This window comes from Falco punctatus (genome assembly GCF_963210335.1).
Source record: "Falco punctatus genome assembly, chromosome: 3".
In the NCBI taxonomy this organism is placed as follows: Eukaryota; Metazoa; Chordata; class Aves; order Falconiformes; family Falconidae; genus Falco; species Falco punctatus.
This window is the reverse complement of record NC_137582.1, coordinates 117,479,434-117,498,993: the sequence shown is the minus strand read 5'-3', so window position 1 is coordinate 117,498,993 and position 19,560 is coordinate 117,479,434. Positions and strand designations below refer to the sequence as shown.

Below are 19,560 nucleotides of genomic sequence, written 5' to 3'. Positions count from 1 at the left end.
ACAGAGGCTGGCGATACATATGTGCGCCCGTGTACGTATGAATATATCCGTGTGTGCATTTAAGTGGAGGGGCTGTGATGTGAGCTGTGCTGTTTCAGAGTACTCCTGGACTCCTCCTTGAGCTGATCGCTGTTACAGGGCTTTTGGTCTTGCTTTAGGATCCTCATTAGTTTCCAGTGACTTGCTTTTTGTTGTGTTATCATAAACTCTTTTTGCATTACAGACCTGCTTGGAGCGGTAGGCATGCATAATATTCCTCTAAACAGAGCAGAAGGCATTTCCCAAAGCATTTCCAATTGAAATTATGTTAAATTGTGTGTGGTGTTCTCTGGCTTTGGAGCAGATGTTACGCTTTCTTCCCTTCTTGTTCCCTTGAAAGCCCCAACCGCAGCCCATTTCCCCGCACCCATTGCTCACGGGTGCTGGGACGTGCCGGCGCGCGGGGCAGAAGCAGCGCTGCGCCCGTGAACGCTGCAGAGCTGGGCTGCCTTGCTGCAAACAGTGCGTTGGCGCTCTCAGACCGAGCTGAGCATCCTTTGCGTTGCTGGGAGATGCCTTTGAGTTGGCTCCAGCAACAGCTCAGCTAGGCCCAGGGCACGCGGTCGCCCCACGCACCCCTTCGGAGGGGTTACCATCCTGGGGGTTTCCCCAGTCTTTTGACCGTCTGCTTTTCCTTAATAGCAGGATAAAATCTCTCTTCTCCTTAGCGGTAATTACTCCTGGGTTTTTGTTAATCCTGTATTGGCCTATTATACCTGCTGAATAATCTTTGTGAAGATTGCAGGCTTTAGCTCTGAGCTGGTGGCGAGCGTTTTGCGTGCACAAACATTCAGGATTAGCAGCTGCATGTGCAAAGTGCAGGAGGTATTTTTCCCAGCAACGTACGGAACAGAACCATGTGATTTTATTTTACTTGACAGTGTCTTCACTTCGTTCTAAATTAAGTTGGCCGTTGGCCGTTGTTTTCTTTTTCTTTCTTTCTTCTCTTTTCCTGTCCACTGTTCTCAGCAACCTGTGGGACTTCCCTACAAAGAGTAATTTTGATAAAAGTGTGTCTCTTAATTTAGCAATGAGAAAAGCATCGTTTGCCTTTTTAAAAATAATAGCTTTTTAACAGAGAGAGTAGTTGACCCTTGGAGCAGCCGACTGAAGGCAGTGATGGATTCTCCATACCTAAACATTCATAAATTTAGTTTGGATACTCCTTTATGGAGATCTGTAGGAACCAGGAATTGTTTTATCATCTGTATTAAGGAGGCAGATGGTTAAGATGATTGGAATGATTCTTTATTGTCCAATAATTCTTTAATCAGAAATTCCAGAAAGATTTCCTTAAAGCAGTTGATACTTCTGTCATTATAAGGGAGGGGTTTTTTTTTACTTTAGAACTGTAGCATTGGCTCTCGCTCTTCTGATGAAACCTGGTCCTTTGTGTGCTCTTCATATTATTTCTTTTATTCTTAATTCCTCTTCCTTTTTGCACTGCTGATGGAACAGTTGATGTTAACTCACAAAATGTTTCTCCCTCCTGCTGTAAACAGGTTTTCTAGCTAATATTGGACTTGTTTATCTGCTGGTAGATGCAGTTGCTTTTAGTGGATTTTGGAAGAAACGTAGGGATTCTATTAATTTTTATTTCCAAGCTATTTTGCCATGTGGGGGGGGTTATCGTTTGATTGATGCTTTTATGAAGCACCCTGATACAATTTCCTGATCTAATGGCAGAGAGAGACGGTAATTATCGCTGCCAGACGAGCTGGGAGAGGGCACTGGTCGCTAACCTTCACCTACCCAAACGTGTCCGCTCTGACCTCCGCCAAGCAGCCGGTCGCATCCCGGGTTCGTGCGGCTGGAAGCTGCCGAGAAACGGGCTGGCTGCCCGGGGAGCCACATCCCGGGGCTTGGATGGTTGCTGCATTTGTGCAACAGATGGGTGTCCTTCAGGACCCTTTACCACCTTGTGCTGGCCCTTGATCGGGGTTGGCTTCAGAGCAGCACATCGGCGGTGAAATGCTCCTTATCTTCAGCCCGGTCCCCTGCGCCGCCGGGATCCAGTCTGTCCCTGGCAGGAAGGGAAGCAAATTAAATGAAGGCGGGATTACAGTGATCTCTGTATGCATGTGGGATTTGTAGCTTTTGTTAACAACCTTGTTTCGTGGTTGCAGCCATGTAAGACCATTCCCTTCTTAATTTTAAGCAGGGCGCTTTCTCTCGAAGCCCCTGTTCCGCATTGCAGTTTATGAAGGCGCCGCGATGTAAATGTTTGCTTAAGTAGACGTGGATGCTGAAGTGCTGTGCTGGGCAGGAATGCACTTAAGCACCTTCTTAATGACAATGAATGGGGTTTTAATTGTCCCCCGTGAACTACCCAGGCATTGTTTTGGTGGAACCCAGACGAAAGTTTTCCGTGTCCCTCTCTGTGACTTTATAAGAGGGCTGCTTAACCGGTCCCTTCTGCTCCTCCTTGAGAGCTGTTGCAAATGAGCTGCGCGCCTTCCAGCGCGCCACAACGCCGAGCTTCCCTCGGGGTCTCCATCTGAGGAAAACTGACATCCCCCTGGATCAAACCAGAGCCTGTTTGCTCCTCGGTGTTACTTCTCCAGTGAGTTCTTTTTAGCAGTCGTAAAGCCAGAAGGAAGTCTCCTCCTGCGAGCTGCTGCTCCATGTGTTCTCCTGGTTTCCAACAGGTTGTTAGGGGCTCGGGGGTCCGCTGCGGACCACCTGGGTCAGCGGGGAGGTTGCAGGGGTGGGGTGAGGGGGGTGGGTGATCCAGCAGATGTGGGCAGCTCTCACGTGCTCCGCAGGGATGCTTCTGCTGCAGAGGGAGCAGAGCTGGGGGGGGGACCCGGGGGGGTGCTGGGCCCCGTGGCAGCGCAGGCGGCTCACCAGAGCTGCTCTCAGCGCTCCTCGGTGGGATGCTGTGCGTTGGGTTCTCTCCGTGCTTGTTATTTTCGTGCTTGAATCAGTCGAACTGTTACCCTGATAGGGTTTCATGCTGCTATAAACGAGCTGTCCTCTGCCAAGGCATCTGTCCCCGTTCCTGACAGCAATCGCTCAGCGTGGCGGGTCGCTTCTCTTTACATGAATCTGAATCTGAAATGATGCTCACTGGTTTTATCAGGTGAGGAGGTCGTCCCTGTCCCCTTTCTGTATCCAGAAAACGGGAATGTGGTGTATGTTCCGTTGCCACCTTCCATCTGCTCTGCAGAGGAGTCCCCTCGCCCCTGCCTTGTCGTACCTGAACGCTTTACGTGTGGGGTTGGGGTTCGAGAAAGCTGCAATGGGACATTTCCAGTTTGCAGGTGGAGTTGATGTGTGGCAAGTTTATCCCTCAGGCTCTTTCTCTTGCTCCCCCCGAGCTTCGCTTCGCGTGTGGTTGAACCTGCTGGCGCCGCCTCTGCTGCACTTCATCACCAGTGTGCAGCTGCCCTCGCCCCCCGGCCGTGACACCCTTTCGGGGGCGCCTCACCCGCTGGGTGCCCTGGCACTCATCCTTCCTGCGCGCGGTGTGCCGAGACCGTGGGACGGTGTGGAGAGGCAGGTCCTGGCCGGCGGCGTGAGCAGCTCCCAGCTGCAGGAGATGGATGCGTTGCAGCAGTTGGCAGCCGGCGCCGAGCGCTGCAGCGGAGGGAGGATGCTGGGCTAAACCCCGGAGGAGCAGAAAGGAGAAGGTACATAACAAGAGCACTGCACCACTTTGGGGCTTTTGCCAAAAAGCAGCAATTAGGCTTCTGTCGCCTTGTGGACGCTGCCACCGATTCCCGAGGGAGAGTGCAGGGAGGGGGGGGAGTTCTGCTGAAAATAAATAAACACGAGAAAGGAGCTCGTCTTCGTGCAGAAGCCTTGGAGCACCTCCGGAATGACAGATGGCTGCAGAAACCCTGGCAGACAAGCAGCCCAACACTGTCCTAGCGTGGAGCAGCGTCTTCCAGTAAGTTTAAGAAAATTCCTCCCAGTGACCCGACCGCTGCTTCTGCTCTGTGTGGGTAGGAGGGAAACCCACTTTCGTGGCGTAGCGCTCTGTCGTGTGGAGGGTCCTCTACCATCTATGATAAGTTCACAGCTGATATTTTCTTTCAAGATCTGGTACCCAAAACCTCCCTATTTTTCCTTCTTTTTAATATACCTGCTCAGCCACATGCTGGCGGTGACAACTGCTCCATCAGACCAAGCCGAAGAGTTTGTTGCTCTGAAACACACACACACACAAAAAAAAAGTTTTCCCAGTTACTCTTTGCTCTAGAGCCCTTCCCTCGCCTCCCGCTTGCCTTCCCAGTGCCTCAGGGTTTTAAGAAGGAAAAATGTGTTGTGGTGCAGATGTGTTTATGGAAAGAACAGATACAGAAAGTGGGAAATACAAAATTTATTTTGTATTTTGCGGTGCCCGGAGCTTCCAGCGCTGTTAGCTCTTTGGGCTGTACACTTCCCCGAGCGAGACGTGCCACTTAGTAACCAGGCTCCTGCTGAGGTCCTGTTTTTCCAGTCCACACCAAGCTATGCCCGGAGGAGGGATCCTTTTGAAAAGGAAAGGTAGGGCAGAAAGCCTGTTACTGTCTTTAAGCTCTCTCCCAAGTGGTGAGAGGCTGTGGGGAACGATACCGAAAAGCTGAGCGAGAAGTCAGGATTTTCTTTTTGTTGTTTCCATGGAGACTGAAATTATTACAGTGGTTTCGTGCTTGGGTTTCGGCTCCTGAACCGGGTGCCTTTCCCATTCCCGTGCCTTGCAGGGGTGCCCTCTCCCCGGGATCAGCCCTGGATTCAGGCAGCGGCGGGGGCCACCGGGCACGCCTGGCAGCAGAAGCGAGATGGTCTGTGAGGAGGCAGGAGCTTCTGAAGGCAGAAGAGAAGCAAGTTGTGCTTTGGCTTACCAGGCAAACGCAGAAATCGCTCCTGGCTGGCTGCAGAGGCGAGCAGCCGTGCTGCTGCACCGCGGGCGCGTGCCTCCGTGCTCCGCTGAGCCGCGAGCATCGCACGCGTGGGGCTGTACGTCTCACCCGACGTTCTAAGACAAGAAGCAAAGAGCGATTTCCTCACCATTTTACTCCTCCGAGGGCAGAATCTCGATGTTTGTGATGACTTGAGTAAATACCTTGTACTCAGTAGTGGTGTGGGTCTCGTCGGCTTTGGTAGGTGCTCTGCTTCTGCTGAGTTTTGTTGTGGGTTTTTTCTGCTGTATTTAACACAGAGATTTTTCTTATTGCTTTTGCAGTACTTGATCGGTCATAATAATTATTGACAAAGATCAGTATAGGGTTATAAATTCAGACCTGTGCTGTGCACACAATGAAACATCCTCGCGTAACATTTAAGAACAACGGTAATAAATACTAATTTCCACCTCAATTTCTTGATCATAAATATTCATTTCAGTCTCTGAGGCTCAAGGCCTCAGACGTTGCTAACTCGGCGATCCTGACGGACAGGCAGCCGGCGGCAGGGCTGGCCTCTGTCTGTCATATTTCCAGGGACCGGTGGCTCCTCGGGGACACTTTGTCCCCGACTGTCTCGGATGCACAAAGCAGTACGAGGCAGGTGACGCTCAGCTGTCCTCTGCCTTTCTTGGGGGCCATCATCTTCGTTCTGGTAGTGCGTTTCGCTGTCTGTGACATATTTTTAATCCCCTTCTGCTTTTATCCAAGTGCCCGGCAAAGCCCTTCTGAGAAAGCAGAGAGGCTGACGTGGATCCCGCTGCCAGCCAGTGCAGCCCCAGGCCAAAACCCCCCTTCCATGCTGAAGACAGACCTCTCCTGCTTAAAAAGATACAGAAAATCTTCCTGTCACAGACACCGTGATCTTGTTAACGAATCTTCTGGATCAGCTGTGGCTTCCTGGGTTGGATGTGCTGCGCTGGAAGGCGATGCCGGGCTCCCCGTTGCACCGAGCAGAATTTGTGGTACCCTGCCCCGGCCATGGGATCTGGATGCGTGGGACAGTGGCCTCTGTCCCCCAGCCAGCACCTTGGCCGTCTGCGACACTTGTTATTTCATGGAAAGTCAAATCTGTCATTTACTTCCCTGCAGCGGAGACCTTTGGGTGGTTGTTTTGTTGTTGTTGTGTTGTTTTTTTTTTTATCTGTTACTTTTTAATCTGTCATTTTGTTTTATCTAGCCAAGGTTAATTTTATATTCTTGCCTCACTCTGCTTTGCTTTCATTTGTCAGCAAGTTCTTTGTTCTTATTTCCTGAAATGAGCCAGCAGTGCTGTGCCGTAATAGCTGCGCTAGCAACTGCACCTCTCTGTTGCTGGCGGTGTGATGCTGTAGGTCCTGTATGAATGCTAATTTGCCACCTCAGATTTAAAATTTTTCATGTGATACCTAGCTCCTGTGAGGGGTTCCTACTGCTGAGATGTTTCTCTATATGTGAATGCATTTATTTTCAATAAGTATTTCTAGGCAGATTATACCAAGATGATGCTGACAGAACTATTTGACAGCATCCCTTGATATTTCAGCATCTAGTAAAGAACCGAAATCCTGAGGATATTTTGCAGTTTGTTTTCTCTTTAATCTGTTCTCTTTGTTGCTGAGAGCAGGAAATAGATTGTGTAGCTCTTAGCCTTGATAACGTCATGGCAACGTCCATCTTATTTGATCTGAAACCATTAAGTGTTGAAGGAAGACAGAGGGAAAATAACAAAGGGAGGGTGAGCATTGAACCAAATAATTGCATAAATGCCAAACTAAAACCAGTCTCATCCTGTGTGCGAAGTCCTTTTCCCAGGAATTAGTGAGATATATGTTCCAAGTAATGGATTTTACCAAGGGGGGTGGTGGGGGAAAAGATGAGTAAAGCATCCATACGTAAAATAGTGAAAGCCATGGGGTAGGTACCACTTAAAAGACAGCCTTGCTTTTTCAAATTAATGGACCTTGTCAGCTGAAATACAGTATATATTGAAAACCCTGGAGAGCTAAAGATATTTTTTTTCATATGCACTCTTCCCCTCAACTTCATTTTAAGACCAGTTTTACTTATTTTCATGGGAATGGCAGTCCGGTTTGATGCCTCTCTTTGATAACACGCTAGCCCAGCAGAAGTCAGTGATTTATTTCCAGTGGGAAGGGGATCGTCCCCTACACCTGGGCTGCAGGTCCCAGCCTGCCAGCCCTTGCTCCGGGTTGTCCCAAGCTCCTGGCACTTGGAGGAAGCTTGGGAAGGTTCTTGGAAGCTGTTCCTCACCCAGCGCAGCAAAGTCACTACCAAAACCAAACGGCAGCCTTCGTTTTTCAGGGCTTGTTTGGCACAGGTCTGAACAGCTGCCCAAGGAGGTAGAGAAAGGCAAATTGACTGACGGCTCCTTTGCAAAGGGGTTGACTGTACTGGTCAAATATTTAATGCAAATAAATTAAGTACTTAATAGGACGGGCATAGTCTGAATGCAAGGAGTTTAAGTGCAGTGGGACTGCCTGGGTGCAGTTGCATCGGTTGAGGAGCATGGCTGAAAAGTGCATTTAGCAAAGGGCAAGGCGAGCCAGACGTGCAGTTTTCCTTAAGCAAATCCTGAAAAGTCCGTGCTGCACTCAGAATTGCACCTGCAGTTTACCTGGTGCTTTAGACCGGGTGAAAAGCTGGGATACGGATAGCGGGAGAGGAGCCTCGAGGTCTGCGTGAGCCAACAGCACAGTTGATTCCTTACCGCGGGTTTTGTGGGATGCGCAGGTTTGTAGCCACGATGGCAGATGATGCTACAAAGCCTGACTGGTTGAATGCTAAATTTACGCTGCGCTAGCTGCGGTCACGCATTTGGCTCTAGTGTGGCTTTCTCTCTGGGAGGTGCAGGAGAATTCACCTGCAAAATACCAAATCCTCACCTACCTGAGTGGCGTTTTCTTGCCGCGGTAAAAGAAACGTGTGCTGCGTGGCGCAGAGCGTGCTGCTGGAAAAGGTGCTGTGCCGGGCTGGGGAATGGCAACCCAACAGCAGCCGGGGCTGGCGGCTGCTTTGGAGTCACTCCTTCCCCCTGGAAATAAATCACTGACATCTAGCAGTGAATGGAGCACTGAGCCCTTCTTTTCCTTAATGTCTCTGAAAGCAAAGCCATCGGGAATTTGCAGGAATCACCCAGCCCAGGGGCTAAGGGGGAGGGGGAAACGTGGCGGAGCAGCTTGTGGGAACACCGTGCTGCATGATTGATGGTGATTTCTTATTGCAGTTTCCTGCTTTTTCAACTTCACCACCCCATCTGGGATTGTGCTGTCACCAAATTACCCGGAAGAATACGGAAGCAGCTTGCACTGCGTTTGGTTAATTATAGCTAAACCCGAGAGCCGCATTCACTTGGCTTTCAATGATTTTGACGTGGAGCCCCAGTTTGATTTCCTAGCCGTGAAGGACGGTGGCACTGCTGAATCTCCAGTGCTGGGGACCTTCTCGGGAAACCAGATCCCCTCCTCCCTGACCAGCAGCGGTCACGTAGCCAGACTGGAGTTCCAGACCGACCACTCCATGGAGAAGAGGGGCTTCAACATAACCTTCACCAGTAAGTGGCCAATCCTTCTTTCTGCTTTTCGTTTCAAGCTCTGATTTCTTGTTGGAGACTAACAGGCAAGAGCTTGATCCTGCCAAAACCATTGCCGTTCCAGAGTAAGCCTGAAAATTAGGGATCGCTTTGGATTTGCAGTTGGGAAATCGAGGATTGGTGTCGAGCTTAGAGCTGGTTGCACAGGTTCTTCCTGGCTGTGAGTTTGTGTTGGCCGGTGGGGGTGAGGGAAACCAGTTTGGCCCTGGATTATCTGTCCACGGAGCAGCCCGGGTTGCCGATCTCCCGTCAGCCCGCAGCTCGCTGTGTGGTGGGGGTTTAACCCCATTCTGGAGGTGCGGACAGCTCGGTGCACATCAGGAAGAGCTCTTAGGTCTTGGACGGTTGGGTTCGTCAGGCAGCACTGTCTTCGTTAGCGGACACGTGAAAGCATGCAAGGCTTGCAAGATAAAGGAAAATACGTAGCAAGGTCTTACGATCGAAAGCCTTGAAACCCCCGCAGATATTTTTGGGCTTCACGTTAAGTCCAGTCTTCAAATCTCAAATGAATGCTACGGTAATTTTATCCTCGTATTGTCCTATAATTTTCTAAAGAGCGTTATTAAACCTATTCAGCAGAACTGATAAATGACTTTGTTGTAATAGCCTTTAGTGGCACAGCTAAATTAATAGCCTTTCTAGCTATGATTGCAAATCCTCTATTTAAAACTAAAACTAACTAAATAAATAAAAATAAACTGGAGGTCTTATGGAATCGCTTGCCACACTACCGCAGGCTGGAGGCTCATCCGATGGAGTAGCTCGGGTATGGTGGCATCACGTAGCCGGGACCGAGATACCTCATCCAGAAACGCGGGTGCTTTCCGCCAGCACGCAGCTCCCATCCCTGACCCACCTGCGCTGGGAGTTGCGGCCGTCCCCTGTAGGAAGACACTTTTAAAAGCAGATTTTTATTGTTGTAAATGGCTCTTTACGTATGCATGAGTTAATCTGTTCTGACTGCTTGAACTACCAAAAGGGAGCTCCCGAGTCTCTCGGAGACCTTGCCATCCCTCCCTTCAGTTTGGGGATGAGAGAGGAGACGATGTAGCGTTGCCAGGGATGGATACGGAGCATGAGGAACAGATGCAGCCTGTGTTTTCCCCCTCAGCAGTGCACATAACAAGATATTCTAAGAGTAACAACGCTTTGTCAGAAATCCAGAACTCGTATGAATTTGGTCAGGTGCATTGAAGATACTAAAAGCGTGTGTGTGTAATTAATCTGGAGGCTTTAATCATTAATACGCTGCTCATCTCTGAAGACCGCCTCCCAGCAGATGAAGATACAGTACGTAATTATGCACTTAATGGGGAGTTAAGGCTATAGGCTTGCTTTCTGGTTGTTGGCCAGCCTGGTTTCTAGCTGCTGGCAAAGGGCAGGGCTTTAAACAGCCGTGGGGCTGCAAGTCCATGTGCGGCTTTGCAACACCTAGAAAGGCAATTGCTGCGTGTCCTTTGTTTCGTCCTAGGAACGATGACAAGCGAGGTCGGGGGCTATGTGGCAGTCGGTCACAGAGCATGCTGAGAGGACCCTTACTTTTAACTGCAGAGCCTTAAAGCTTTCATTTTGTCTCATTAATGGTTAATTTATGTTCCCTCAATGCAGATGCATGCACTGCGGAATCTTTAGAAATCTTCCTCCGTTATGAGTATTTGTGTGTTTTCATGCTTGAGAGATGGTTAAGGAGATAATTGGGTTCTGCAGGCTCATTTCTGGCCCCTGTTCCTGCTTCATCTCAGCACCCCCTGGATGCAAACGGTTTTAATCTCATCTTTTAATCCCTGTAATTCCTCTGTCAGGTTGCAAATGAGCACTTGCAGTAGGGGGAGGGAACAGAAAAACCTCAGTGACTTCAGCCAGCTGGGAAGCCGAGTGGTGGGGACACATACCTGGTGCCTTAGCCGTTTAGAGAAGCGGTGGCGACGGGACTTCTGCCACAGGTGGCTCGTCCGTGTGGGGGACAGTAGCCTTGCTGGGCCAGGTTCAAGCCCAGGCTGTTTAGTCTTCCCTGTGAGGAAGGTCCAGGGGCGAGAATACGCGCTGCCTACACAGAAAACCCACGAAAATATTAATTCCCAAGTTTGTGGTCCAGCGTACTTAATTCTGAATTGGACAGAGGAGGGGGAAACAAGTTACTCACTGTTCTCTTTTCGTTCCTTCTTAGCCTTCAGGCATAACGAGTGCCCTGATCCTGGCGTGCCGGTGAACGGGAAGCGCTTTGGGGACAGCCTGCAGCTCGGCAGCTCGGTGTCCTTCCTGTGCGACGAGGGCTTCATTCGGACCCACGGCTCAGAAACCATCACCTGCATCCTGAAGGAGGGCAATGTGGTCTGGAACAATGCAGTGCTCAGATGTGAAGGTACCGTTTGACCGTCTTTCCTACTAGTCTGCACGGGCAACCTGGAGGGAGGGCGAGCCCCTGGTGTTTGCAGCCTTTTGGGAAAAAGGATGAGAGTCCTGTTTAGGTTCCAGTCACATAACCCGTAGCGATGGTGTATGGCGTTGGCTCTGTAGGAAGCCTTTTGCCATCATATGGGCGGAGGCATTTGTTGCTCAGAGCCAAAGGACTGTTGGACTTCAGTTCTTACCCTCAGCTTCTCCATTACGGCTTTTACAAATCGCTGGAAGGTGTCATCTGCACAGAAGAGTTTGCTTAGGGGAAGGTACCAGTCCAGTCATCACTGAGCACTGATCTTGGTTTGTTTCCTGTTTTTGTGTGAAACGAACACTGGGGATTATTTTCATTAGCCGCGTTCTGGTTGCAACAGGTATTTTTTCTAATGACAATAATAAAAGGCTTTGATTGACTGATGACTAAAAGCTTCCCTGCTACTCTTGTCACAAAGGGAATTAAAGAACAGAGGATGGAAGGTACAGGGCGATATTTCTTCTCTCCTGATTTTTGATACATGTAAAATCTGTAGAATTATGAAGGAGGCAAAAGGTACAGATCTTTGCCGTGAAAAGCGAACTCGCAGCTGCAAACGTTGGTACACGTACACGTACCGTTGGCGTGTCGTTGTCAGCGTGGTGCATCAGTCCTGTCTCATGGACTCTGGCAGTCGAGAGCCAGAAATTTGGCATTTACATCCCTTTGCCACGACGGCTGTGATAGCCCACCCAGCAGTCTGGGGGGTGGGCTGAATGAAAGGCTTTGACACAGATTTCAAAGCTTTTTTTCCTAACCCTTTAAAGCTTCTACTGTGGAAAAAAAGAAGTGAAGAAGGAGCTCATTAGAAGTGAAAAGTCTCCCTCTGCCCTCTGTTCTCAGGAAAGCAATGCCCTGCACTGGTATTTACAGCAATTGGAATAATAAGTACTGTGCCATTGAGAAATGGTACTGGAATAGTGGGAAATAATGTCAGTAGTTGGTCATGCATTGTTCAAGTGGATGAGCAGCAGCAATCGCGCATTCTAGTCCTTTGTCTTTCAGACTAGAAGAGGAAGGTATCGGTTGTGCTCAATAACTTTTATATAGTAAGCTGGGCTTTTTAGTGTTCTTGTATCATTTTTCTTTTGGAAGCGGCTGACAATAAGATGTCCGTAGGTTTGACGATTCAAGGTTTCCATTACTTTCACAAGCACGAGCCTTTAAGTGTATGTATTTTTAAGCGTAGAAGGGAAACATGTATGAGCTAATACACTTTTAATCAACTCTTAGCTTCGGAAGCTTTGATAACCTTACACCATTAACTTGGGCTTTTTTCCTCTGTGATCACAGTGGTGATTTCTTTGACTCACCCTTCAGTATGCACTCAGTTAAGTGTACGTTTTAATTAGCCTTTTTAAACAAGGAGGAAGTATATAGATCTAAAGTACTGTGCAGTGCTTGGAAAAATTAATGGGAAAGAAGGAGACCTAAAAGAAGAGTTGAAAGACTGATAGAAGTCCTGGCAGGAAATTCTGTAGTTTTGGGGTAGAAAGGAGCTTCTTGTTCAAAAATAATTGGTTTGGATCCAGTTGAGATCAATTGACTTTCATCTGGCATCCTTCAGATGAGCAGCGAGGGGGTTTAGGCTCAGACGTACGTAGGTGACCCGCACCGGTGGCTTAGCAGGACATGAAGAAGCACCTGGGTGATGAATCCTGCAAAGTGCTGAGCAGGGGGAGCGCAAACTCACAGGAGCAGACGCACTTTTCCATCCAATTTCATTTTTTAGAGGACAATACACTGCAGTTATTTAGGTTTATAGGATTTTATACCTCTGGTCCATCAGATCTAGTATCCTTTTTCCAGAAAAGATAATAATATGCCTTCAGCTTCTGCTGGTGGCACAAGGGACCACAATGTGGAATAAACGCCATAGTCTTGTGATGTCCCTGGTGGTAGAAAAGACATGACTCAATTACCACAGATATGAAAGATTTTCTGCTACCTGCCGCTACTGAAATGCAAACTGACCTTGCAGTTTTCTCTGCTTTTATGTCTAATAATTATTATTATACCTTGTCCCCTTAAAGCCACTGCACAAGGTCAGGCTACTGACTCCCACAGAGACAGCAGCAGGCTGCTACGTCCTCAGTTTAAGCTGAAAAGGCCATTTCTCACCAGCTGGTGTTGTTCTTCCATCTGGTTCTGTATATCTGTATATATACGGAATTATACACAGCTGTATATATACATATAGAGAAGCGGTGATGATGTGACTTCTGCCACGGGCTGACTCGTCCATGGGGGGACAGCAGCTTTGCTGGGCCAGGTTCAAGCCCATGCTCTTTATCTTCCCTGTGAGGAAGGTCTAGGGGTGAGAATAAGTGCTGTCTAAATAGAATGGTAAATAAATATAAATATATATATTTAGAAATCTGTATATATACAGTTACACACATCTGTATAACACGTGAGAAACAAAAATGCATGAGAGCTCTTGCCTGGCGGGCCAGTGCTGCCTGGCGGGGGGGGGTATGTCCCACCGTGCCGCTGCTTGCCATGATGCTCTTCGCCTGAACTGTGCCATTCTGCTTGTCCCCAGCGCCCTGCGGGGGCCACCTGACAGCGCCCAGCGGAACCATCCTGTCCCCCGGCTGGCCTGGCTTCTACAAGGACTCGCTGAGCTGCGCGTGGGTCATAGAAGCCCAGCCGGGCTACCCCATCAAGATCACGTTTGACAGGTGCTCACCCTGGGCTTCTCAAAAGGTTCTGGTCTGGGGTTGTTTGCGGCGGTTCCAGCAGCGTTGGGTTGTGGCCACCCCCGGAGGAAAAGGGTACGAGCTGCTCAGTTGTGTTTGCCAGCGAGGAGCTCTCCTTCTTTTTGTTTATTTATTTTTTTTTAATTGACTCCTGACAAGGCATTACAATTCACCTAACATTCAAGAAGAAATCACGGAAAACAGTCTTTTTTTTTTTTTTTTTTTTCTTTCCCCTTCTTCTCTTGACTAACACCTGCTAATTAGCAGGGCTGTTTTAGGCAGGCATGGGAGATGTTTTGGGGGGCTGCGCTCCCCCATGCTCAGCCTGCCAGGGAGGATCTGGCCCTGGGTCTGGCTGTTGGAGCAGGGCTGTGCTTTCCCCCAGCCTGGGGCTGTGTCCGAGAGCTGAGCTGAGTGTTCAAGCAGCGGAAGATGCTTGTTGCTGCAAAGACTTTTTGGTGTCAGCAGATGAAGCGGGTGAAGGATCAGAAAGAAACAGCAGCGCGTGGGGGGGGGATGCCATGTTCTCAGTACGATGCTCAGGCAGTAGAAGCAGGACCCGCGTGTTGCCCGGTGGCCTGTGCTGCCTCCTGGGTGTTAGAGCCTGCTCAGCACCGCGACGAAGCAGAATTAGCACTGCTGTGTTTTCACAGACATATTCTTGCGTCCCTTTCAGATTTAAGACAGAGGTGAATTACGACACCCTGGAGGTGCGAGATGGCCGGTCTTACTCCTCCCCGCTGATAGGTGTCTATGATGGGACTCAGGTGCCCCAGTTCCTCATCAGCACCAGCAACTACCTCTACCTCCTCTTCACCACTGACAAAAGCCACTCGGACATAGGCTTTCAGATCCGATATGAAAGTAAGTGCAAGTCACCGGTGTCATTACGCGCTCTCCGGCACGCGGTGCCCTCGCTCCGGGGTCTCATCCTTCCCTTTGCCAGCGACCGGGGGGCGTGAAGCTGCTGCCAGGGAAGTAGCAGGTTCTGGTTTCCGACCCTTCTCTGTTATAATCGAGATTTTAGGTTTTATTTTAGCATCTACAGACTATCGCTGATTTTAGGAAGCGGAGTTGTGTCCCCCTGTCCGTTTCACCCTCTGCCTTTGGGGATGACCAGTACGGCTTTGCCTGCACTCAGAGGGGGAGCAGAGCTTTCCCCCAGGCTCGTGGCTGCACCCGCAGCAGCCTCCCAGTGCTCTGACACGGGTGGGTTTGTTTGCCACAGCTGTGAAGCTCCAGTCGGACCATTGCTTGGATCCGGGCATCCCGGTGAACGGCCAGCGTCATGGGAATGATTTCTACGTGGGAGCACTGGTGACGTTCAGCTGCGATTCAGGCTACACCCTGAGTGACAGCGAAGCCCTGGAGTGCGAGCCGAACTTCCAGTGGAGCCGGCCGCTGCCCAGCTGCGAGGGTGAGAAGTGCAGGTTGCAGCTGCAGGAGGTGGCAGACGCTTGGTTTGCACGTCTGCTGCAAAAGCAAAGCTGCAGTTGTAAAGCTGGCGATGCCGCTTGATCTGTGCATTTTGTTTGGCTTTGATGGGTTGGGCTTTGTTTTGACTTTCAGAAGAACTGATGTTCTTCCAGCTGCTGGTAGGGTTTGAATTATTTAATTCTAATTCTTTTTTTTTTTTTTTTTTTTTTTTTTATTTCCTCACCCAGCCCTATGTGGAGGTTACATTCGTGGTTCCAGTGGTACCATCTTATCCCCAGGCTTCCCTGATTTTTATCCAAATAACTTGAACTGCACGTGGACAATAGAAACATCGCATGGGAAAGGTGAGAAACCTTTAGCTTGGAGTGGGTTCAGAGATGGACTGAGGGATGGTGGTCAGTGGGAGACAAGCACTCCCCGTGTACACCAGGAGCTCGTCTGTCCGTGATGACGGGTACCCACGTGCTTGGCCAGTTGCTGTCCTTGCTGCCACCCAAACGTTGCCTCTGGACATGATGCAGAGAGTTTTTTGGTGTTACATCTCTTAATCGTTTTAAAGTGGAGAGGATTAAGAGGGAAAGGTGGTCCTGTCACCCCCCAGATCTGCGAGCCTGTGCTGGGTGTTATTTTCTGTTTCAGACCTTTAAGCGTTATCCTCTGGGAAGGTGGTTGGGTACCTGGCACTGCCACTAGTGTCACCCAGGGGAAAGGGGAGCTGCCACCAACACCACTGCAGTAGCGTTTTGTACTTGATAGTACTTTCTGCCTTATTTTTCTCTGCGGTGCTGGATCACTATCTCTGTAACATTTTACCGACGGCGAAGTGGAAGCACATAGTTAATCATTTCCAGACACAGGACAGAACTCGGGCTCTCGGTTCCCAGCTCTGTCCTATTTCTTCATCTCTCGTTTCCCCGCTAGCCTGGGGTATCGCCAGCACAGAGGCAAAGTGCAGACCTGTTCAGCCCAATCTCCTGTGCACACAGGCCAACCTTGTGTCTTGGGGGAAAATTTGAAGCAAATGTATCATTTGCAATTAGAGAGCAAGTTGTATGCACGAGGGCAGGAGGTAATTTCACCTGATCCAGTCTGTATCTGCCTGAGGTAAGCACAAAGGGTATAAATCCTTTATGTAACTTTATATAACGGTCTCGTCGTAGCGGATACGAGCACGACTGGAGCCATCATCAGCCAATTTTGCAAATACCATTTGTATTACAGCGAATAAACTTGTCAATGAACTGCACAGTGCATTAAGGGAACCATCGCATGCTGTGAAAAGTATTCTGTTGAGTAGCAGCAATCCACTCTTCATTAATCCACTGTGCCTCGGATGCAGCTCTCCGACGAGACACCGCATTATCCTGTAGCCAAGCTGAGCAGCACACAGCAAACAGGCACGCTTTTAGATGAGAAAGTGCAACTCTGATGGCCTGTGGGCTTTTATGCCAGCATCAGAAGAAAGTCTTCTAAGCAAGCTAAGCAAGGCTTGAAAAAACATGGGGTATTTTTAAATAGTAGGGATACGTCTGCGTAAGTGTTGGGGCTTTTTGTCACCTGTCCTGTAAAAGATCCTGCTGTGGCTATTCAGTAGTGCAGGGAACAGTGCAGCCCTTACAGCCGTTCAGTGTGATGCAGTTCTGGATCATCGAAAGAATTCAGCCCTGGATCTGAGCATCCTGGATCTGAGCATCCTGGACCGGACCGTGTCACTGTCCGTCACACTGATACAAGCTGGGTGTTCGGCTCTTGGCAAAGCTGGTCCTACCTTCGGCGGTCTGAAGCCTGTCAGCTTTCTCCAAAATTCTGGCCTTGGCTGCAGATGATGGAGATTAGAAAACCAAACTGTGAGCTGCTCTGTAAATCCAGCTAGCTGTAGTGAAAACTTGGAGGCCTCTTAGGCAAGAGCTTTGGCTCTTCTTACCGATCAGGTTGTGCTGGGTAGGCGAGGGTGAGATTCCGAGCAAAGAAGTTGAGTGTTTGGTGTAGAAGAATCTCTCCCCTTTATGAAAGGAGTGTGTTCGTACTGTGTTCCATTCGATCCCTCCCTCTCCTTACCCTGCTGGCATCCTTCCTTCAGGGTTGTTCTCCGGGAGCTCGTTAGAAGTGAGCTGCGGTGCACGGCGGGGTCCCTCTCCCTGCAGGTGCCCTTGAGCCGCAGCAGCGTGGCAGAGCCCCCCTGCTGGCACGTGGGGGGCTTTCTGGGCTGCGAGGGTGCAGGGAACCTCCACATCCAGGTAAGGGTTAGGGTGAGAGGAGATGATAGATGGAGGACGTAGTTACAACAAGCTGGCACGTGGCAGGAAAGCCCTGTAGTCCGGGGGGTTGGCTGGTTGCCGGTGCGATGGAAGGAGACGAGCAAAGAACAACGTCTTTTTCCCTGATGTTTTCTGGAAGATGTTGGAATGTGTTTGGATGCTGGGCCGTGCTGGTGGGAGCGTGCATACTCGTACCTACACGTCTTTTCTCTTGGAACAACGTTCTGTCTCGGTGATTGACTTCCCCGGCTGTCGCTGTGTGAAACCGCTGTGCCTTGCAGCAAGCTACTCCCAGCTCTTTTCAGCATTCCTGCAACGTTTCTTCTCATTCTTCAGCAAAGAGCAGCGGAACAGTGTGATCCTGAGGCAGAGCAGTAGCCACTAAAATGGAATCAATTTAGTCCTGGGAGAACAGAACAGGATTTTTTAAAAAATAGGAGTAACCAAAGCCCGTTTGGGGTAATGGCATCAGCAGCGCACATGCAGTGCGGAGCCGCCCCCCTCTGCTGTGTCCTTGCCCTTCGGCTCCCTGTTCCTGGGGACCACCGCGTGCATCCGTGATCACCCGGTAAATTTGGTGCTTGCTAAACCCGGCAGCTGTAGCAATACTGCTGTGAGAAGGGGATGTATTTACACGACCTAACGTTCCCCATTGTACCCAATTTTCCTTGTTCTGGTTTGACGTTTCCCACGCCTTTACCAACGCCGGGCTCGTGGCGCTGCCCCAGGACTGGGAAATCTTTGGGTTCCCATAAACCAGAACAGAGCAGGGCTGGTGCCCCCAGCCCCCCGGGCTGTTCCCTGCCCCCAGCCCCCCGGGCTGTTCCCCCGAGCCGGTGGCGGAGCAGGAAAGCTCGGCATCATAAAACCCACTCTCCAAGTTATTCACTCCCAGATCTTTATGAACATCTCACGCGTGGCCAGCACACGAGTCCCCTAATTGAAACAAGTTGGTTGTTATAATAGTTATTTTTATGTGACTGCAGACACTGATTTACTTTATGGACTCGCGAGCTGTACAATTTGAGTTTAAAAGCAGCTTAATTTTAAAGGTATTTAAGCACTTAAAGAGAGACTATTATTTTTAATCTAAGGACTTCAAAGTGATTTCTTTTCCCTATAATTTGTTTGGCTGTTTCTTTCAGAGAGAATGGGGAAAAAAAACCCCAACCCTGCATTTGCAGAGACATTTTGTGCCACTGTAAATTTCAGACCACAGCAAAGGTTTAATCAGAGTCACAAATCCTTTAAAATGAGTTTATAATTTGCCGTTATGGCTCCAGGTACACAGCCCTTAACCAGCTCTGCTGCTGGAGAGACCTCGTGCCTTGGGATGGGAGTTGTTATCCTAAAAATCCTGGAGCTGGGGGCTGTCCTGCCGGATCTGGGAACTGGATAGTGTTCCTCTGGCGGCGTGCCGATTTCGGGCGAGTGATAGCGTTGCTGTTGCTTGGATCAGGTTTTGTAAAACCGAGGGTATAAATCTGCTGTCGGCTGATAACCAGGGAACGCTTAAGGCATTTTGCATTCGTTGCATCTCCCCAAGTTTTCAGGACAAAACAGGCGATATCTATTTTCAATTGACTGTACTGTTGGTAAGAATAATAAACGTTGGGAAACCGTTGGGTTTCCTGCCTCGGTGGAGTTTTGCGGGGGGAAGAGCGGAGCTAAACGTTCTCTGCCAAGCTCCGTGTAGTATTTATCTAGATGTAAGGAGGGAATTGTCAAAGTCGAGACTGCTCTCGGTCATCGCTGAGCGGTGGGTCACCCAAACAGTTCTGCCCGGGACGCGGGGGCTCGGCACAATGAAATGAGCTGCTGTGAGGGGATGAAGATGAGGAGGGAGGAGGGCAGCTGAGATGCCACTGTGTGCCCTGCTTCTTCCCAGTCCAGTGATCCCTGTGGGAACGGCTTAGTGTTGGTTCCCAGCCTCTCTGACCTTCATTTCTTGGAAGGGAACTACTTGCTTGTGACCAGTAAACCTTCAAAAAGAAATTGAATAGACATAAGGATAAATGGAATATTCAGAGTTATAATTTGATGCTGACAAAAACCTGTTGGGATGGATATTAAATCTCATGCTCCAGAGCTTTAATCAATCTCTAGGTTGGTCTCATCCTGATCCCCAGAAATTAATGGGGAATGGGGAGCAAGGAGGAGATTATTCCTCTGATCCTTATTTACAGATTTCCTGGGCTTGCTTTTGAAGCAG

General features: G+C 49.5%; 1 protein-coding gene across 1 annotated transcript in view; it reads left to right on the top strand.

Annotated features, from left to right (window-relative positions):
• CSMD2 (CUB and Sushi multiple domains 2) overlaps positions 1-19,560 on the top strand; it is a 301,013-nt gene that overhangs the window by 172,325 nt on the left and 109,128 nt on the right. The window contains exons 15-20 of the mRNA XM_080381216.1: positions 8,155-8,481; positions 10,688-10,882; positions 13,497-13,635; positions 14,330-14,517; positions 14,882-15,070; positions 15,318-15,434. Coding sequence (XP_080237342.1) covers positions 8,155-8,481; positions 10,688-10,882; positions 13,497-13,635; positions 14,330-14,517; positions 14,882-15,070; positions 15,318-15,434 — 1,155 coding nt within the window. The remainder of the gene's footprint in view (positions 1-8,154; positions 8,482-10,687; positions 10,883-13,496; positions 13,636-14,329; positions 14,518-14,881; positions 15,071-15,317; positions 15,435-19,560) is intronic.